Source organism: Conger conger, chromosome 8, assembly GCF_963514075.1.
Source record: "Conger conger chromosome 8, fConCon1.1, whole genome shotgun sequence".
Classification (NCBI taxonomy): Eukaryota; Metazoa; Chordata; class Actinopteri; order Anguilliformes; family Congridae; genus Conger; species Conger conger.
The window spans coordinates 39,068,078-39,074,077 of NC_083767.1; the positions used below are offsets into that span (position 1 = coordinate 39,068,078).

Consider the following 6,000-nt stretch of genomic DNA (forward strand, 5'->3'; position numbering starts at 1 on the left):
AGCATATTCCTAAGCACTACATAAGCATTCATAATAACTTATGTCAATGCTGTAAGCATATGGTGTGTTAGCTATGTCAATATTAATGCAGCAAGAGACTGTGCCAAGTCGTGTCAATGTTGACATCGTTGGCATAACAAACCAAATGCCTGTTTGAGGTTATTGACATAAGCGCTTATGAATTCTTATGTTGTGCTTATGAGTGTGCTATGCAGTGCTTATGAATGAGTTAAATAGCTCTTATGTAGGACCCTTCACAGAAAGTGTTACCAAAGTAAATAAATAATCCAGGTTAAAAAGAGGTTCTCTCGCCATTATCAAGAGATTAACGATTAATTGCTGATTCGATATGGGGGGGGGGGGGGGGGAGTGGAGGTCACAGCGAGTTAATTTCAAAGTGACCTGCCTCGGTCTGTCTGCAGAATATACACAGACATACCTCAGTACCTGCTAACCCTGCACAGGGTGTGTATGTGAGGATTCTGCATTGACAGGCCTGCGTGGATTGTATGTTTTCTGTCATCCGTTGGCTTTGACTTTCACTATGAGGTGGACAGAAATATTAGAGGTTGTCTTGGTTTGTGGTTAAGATTTCAGTTTACAATGAACATTTAATGATTTAGAAAAAAATGTAAGGCTTAAGTTAATAATGAGTATGTGTACTTATTATACGGTACATGATATTGAAACTATTGATTCATTACTAATAGAAAAAAGCTCTATAGATTGTGCTAGTTGTGATAATGGAGTTGGATGAATTAACATTTTTATGATAATTTGTAGGGATTTGAAAACGATGTCAGTGCATCGATCAATGCATCCACATGAGTCAATCCATCCACATTGTCAAGCCACCTGCTCACCAAAACAGAGTTTTTCACCAAAACCAACCTTTAAGTTACAGTATGCCACACAGGGGCAGTACCAATTTTAGCCTTTAATAGTTATTGCTTTTATATTTGTGTGGTGCTAACTGTTACCTTCCAGGTTTTCAGTTACAAATTCACTTCAAATCATAAAATAACTGTGTAATTGGAGACATTTCAGGTTGGAAGTATAAATATTTCACCTTCTTCACTTCTTCACAATTCACAGGTAATTATTTTGAAAGTCATCTTGATAGCAAAGGACAATACATTGCCAAAAAAAAACAAACCGACAGCCTCTTGCAAACTTCCTCTGGCCACGCCACAAATCTCAACAGGTATATTTTTGACATGGTTCGCGGAAAAGATGGCAGCAGCCAATTGTCCATGCAGCGTACAATCAACGAGGCCATTAACCTGCTCATCGAGTGGAGCCGAAATGAAGTGAGATGGAGTGTTTTGCCTTGAAAACAGCTGAAATAGGGTGCACTCAAACAGCACAGAATTTCTGTGCAGAGCCGACATGGAGTGAGGAAATACTGCGTAGCAGCCAGCATATCAATTCACTGAATTATATGGAAGCACAACATCCATATTTAACCTTGTGTGAAAAAGGCTTTCACTGTGAGAAGAGTACTGGGGTGATGTGAATGCATTGTCAGCCAGTTCAAGGGAAGATGCTAAACATCTGAGTGGAGCAGAACCCAGGAAGCTGGACTACATTAAAGTTACATTACATTACGTTAATGGCATTTGGCAGATGTTCTTATCCAGAGCGACATACAGTTGATTAGACTAAGCTGGAGACAATCCTCCCCTGGAGCAATGCAGGGTTAAGGGCCTTGCTCAAGGGCCCAACGGCTGTGCGGATCTTATTGTGACTACACCGGGGATCGAACCACCGATCTTGTGGGTCCCAGTCCTGTACCTTAACCACAACCCTACTGGCCGCTGCCTAGATTCCAGCAACAGTCTGTTCGTAATCCTGAGGCCTTGACCTTCACCTTGAAAGTCACCTGACAAATCACTAAGATAAGCAAGAGTGACGCTGAGCTCAGAAACACAAGTCACGTTTAATAATTATGAAGTGATGGCCTCCGGCATGATAAAGCAATGGTTTTGACATAATCATGTAGGTTTTGGTTGCCGTGGTGTTAATATGCTGACAATGGTGTTCCATCGGTTTTTTCATGTATGGATTGACAAATTGAAGCGCGATGCATTGAAGCTTCTGCAAAAGAAAAAAACAGACTGATGATCAACAGTCAATTAACGATTCCTTCCCTACTTAATAGCTTGGAAATATTAGCACGTTTTCACAGTTCCTCAGGTAATATCACGTTTTACAGGTGTGTTTCCACCACCTAGGATACAAAGCTTTCATAACACTCACACAGTGCCATTTTCATAGTGCGGCTTGAGGCTGTTTTAGTGATTTGGTTCCTTTAAAAATTGAAATGGTGTATAAACATGAGGAGACCTTTGTTTGGAGACATGTAAATCACAAGTGGGTGTAATGAAACCCAGGCAAGGTTATTACAATGCTTTACAACCATATCAACACATTTTCTGAGATTTTATTTTACAGCAAAAGTTGAAAACAGGTTTCATGAACATGAGTTCAATGTTCTTCAGTGGCCTTCCCAGTCACCGGATTTGAATCCAATAGAACACCTTTGGGATGTGGTAGAATGGGAGACTGGCAGCATGAATGTACAGTTGACAAATCCTAAAGGAATGTTTTCAACATTTTGCGGAATCCATGCCACAAAGAATTGAAGCTGTATTGAATACCCAGTATTAGTATAGTGTTCCTAATAAAAGGCTCAGTGAATATATATTGGAATACATTACTCCTACATACAAAAAAATTAGGAGATTATTATTCTTTTTTTTATCTGGGTTTACATATTTTTTTTGGGATAGGTGAGAAAATCCATAAAAGGCAGAAAATGTAAATTTCTTGGACACTAAGCAGGTTGTCTTCTCTGTCAACAACTGTGGAATACAACACACAACAAAGGGGCAGGATAGCCTGAAATCCTGGGTCCTGTTCCACAAAGCAGCATTACTGAGTTAACTGGATAAATGCACTGAGTAAAACCCTGAACAGTTATTTTTATTTCGATCCATTTATATACCATGCAGTGAGCTCCATACGTTTTGGTACAAGGACATGTTTTTTTATTTTAAGAGTTAGCTAATTAGCTCATTTTCATCTGTAGTCTTTAACCTGCATGTCTTTGGACTGAAATGCATAAAAAGTGCTGTATTTTGTACACGGTGAAATTAAAATGTATAAAAAATACATATTAATAAAATCTGAGCACTTTATAATAGAATAGAATCAGCACTTTAACCACAATAGCTTGATTAAAACTCTAAACTAAAACTGTGGAGTACAGAGCCAAATCAAGAAAAAAATATGTATTTTCCCCAAACATTATGGGGCTCACTGTATGTTGTTTGTGATGTTGTTTGTCTCGGGATGTGACTAATTATCCCATCCAATTAAATCATGATGATGCGACCCACTGTGTTCCTGAGTGTCCTAATGGATTGAGATGAGCTGTGTCTTTCCGATAAATTTCATTAGAACAATAGGTTATCTCTCAGCTCTCAGCTCCATTATAATTGTCCCACTTTTCTTGCCCCTGGCTGTGTCAGCACTCAGTGCGGTTGCAGGGGTTTATGGGATAGCTGACTCAGTGGAGTGAGAACCTCAGGAGGACCAGAGGGATCTCAAATCACAGCAGATAACAGCTGAGCATCCTGTCTCCTTGGCTCTGAAGCATTGAGCCCAGGGGAGGGGACCAGGGGAGATTATACTCCACTACAACATGACTGCAGGCCATACTATAAAACTCTGTTTCTTTTTAGCAAACTTTAAATAGGGTTTCTGGGTGGTTTCATAAGAGGAAATTCTCTCGGTGAGGTGTCTGGTTGAGCCTATTCCCCCTTGCTTTTGTAATATAGCCTTGTCCCTTCGTCTGATGAAAACATTTCCCCTGTGGTTTGTTTTCAAAGAGCTTACAAGGAATTTTAACAATTAATATTAATCTCCAGTTAGAGAAATGACTCAGAGAGAATTCAGTGAGAAGCTCCCTGTGATTTGATAGCATTCCACACTGTCTTTGTATCAGACCGTAGAGAATATTAGCAACCTGTTCAAATAACAACAATAACAACAAGAATAGCACAGCTTTAATAAGTAATAAAACTTCACACAGAGAAGCAAAAAATGAGGTAGTGTAGTGTCATTGCTTCTTTCAAGAGAATTCAAATTTTGAATTTTACAGAGAAGGAGCCTGGTCCAGAGAAGGCCTAAAGACAGCAGATTCATGTATTAAAAACGGATCCATTTTGATCCATTTTGATCCATTCCGGCGCAAAGCTCACATTCTGACATTCACCCGTCTTTATTTTCCCCTTGATTTAATTCATTAAGAGTGCTGTCCTTTCGCCTCGTCACTACATTATCAGAATTTCAGTTTGATCTAAAATGGCTGCCTCAGAAGGCTTTTCCTATTCTTGCTCTTCTTCCTCGGCTTGCGGTAAAGAGAGGCCTGACTCCTGCACAGAGCCGTAAGAGAGGGGAGAGACGCGGCGGTGGAGAACACCGCCCTTCGCCTCGACAGCTCTGTACCTCACTGCAGAGTGACGATGCAGTGGAGAAGAGAACACGACGGCTCTGTACCTCAGCAGCAGAGTGACGAGGCGAGGTGGAGTGCAGAATGTCCCTTTGGCTCCGGTTCCCCCCTGCGCAGAGAGCTTCTCGGGCGGTGACTGCCTTTTCGTCCGCCGCCTCTCCGAGCCAGGAACGGGACCGGGAATAGCGGGAGCCTCCGGGGAGGATCGCACAGATTGCCCTAGTTAACCGCACTGAGGGGAGGACTGTATCCCGTTCACTACACACTGTTCACTGCACTCCAAATCCCAGGAGTGGCCCAGGGCACTTTGTGGATGGGACACACTGCTGGAATCCAAGTGCCAAATGAAACGCACAAAAAAAGCTCTGATGTAAAAGGCTACAGTTGGCGTTACAGCGCAGGGGTATTCATGCCAGCAACATGGGACCATAGAAATAAATCAACATTTAGCCCGAGTTTTGAACATGACACAGAAACAGTGCAAAGTATCTTACAGTAGCCTAGACCCAAAAGGATCCTAATATTGGTTTCAAAGAAGATAAAAAAAGAAAGACTTGCAGTTAGAAGTCAAATTTAAAGTTAAAGACAAATGCTGACTGAATCAAGGTTTGTGTCTCGCTCTGCGCCTGACCCCGTGGTCAGGTGATTCAGCTGGTTTGGTTCTGTAATTTTTTTAGGCCTGTGGGAAACTGAGGCACAAGGGCAAAATACGAGCACGTCTACCGAGAAATGTAACTGCCTCCACTTTCAGACACACCTCGGGAGTTCCACTTCCTGTGCCTATAGGCGTCTGTGTGAAAAGCAATGCTCCCCATGACGAATGCTACAGTACCTCTCGACAAAAATGATGTCCTGTTCCATTAATCATGTTTCTAAGTAATACGCGTTTCCGCCAGCTGCTGCAACTACTAGGGGACCGGGGAAACTTCTGTTTCCTAATTATTATAGTAGCTTGTTTTCAACTTTTTGTTTGAAACAATAACACATTGCAATTAGGTCAGTTAAAAAGATTCACTTCTTCTTACACGCTGTGAGGAGATAGAGATCTGCTATGTGGGCTCAAGTGACTGGGTTTCACTGCAGACAGTAGGAGGAGAGAGTGATATCACCGCAAATGTTAACCAGATAACTCTTCAAACAAGAGTCTGGTTAACTTAGTTATTTGACATTCATACTGTATTTTGTTGCAAAATTTCAAACTAGAGTCTGGCTAACTCAGTGATTTGACTTCATTTTGCTGTGATATCATCACAAGTTTCAAACACCAGTGTGGCACCTTACCTGTAGATATTTGTCACGTTCTGATATCGCCATGAGTTTAATCAGGAGTGTGGCTAAATTCATAATTCGTCGTGATATCACTGCAAGCTTAAAGATTAAAACAAGAGTGTGGCTAAAGATTGGATCATAACGTCAGGAACATGACAGACGCCAACCTGCTCCTCATAGTCTTCCTTACCATTTGTTCCCCCATGCGTGTTGCA

At 41.4% G+C, this 6,000-nt stretch overlaps 1 protein-coding gene across 1 annotated transcript in view; it reads left to right on the forward strand.

The window, feature by feature from the left end:
• Window positions 1-4,702, forward strand: part of LOC133134456 (uncharacterized) — a 29,167-nt gene extending 24,465 nt beyond the window's left edge. Inside the window, exon 13 of the mRNA XM_061250653.1 lies at window positions 4,634-4,702. Coding sequence (XP_061106637.1) covers window positions 4,634-4,702 — 69 coding nt within the window. The remainder of the gene's footprint in view (window positions 1-4,633) is intronic.
• The last annotated feature ends 1,298 nt before the right edge of the window (window positions 4,703-6,000 follow it).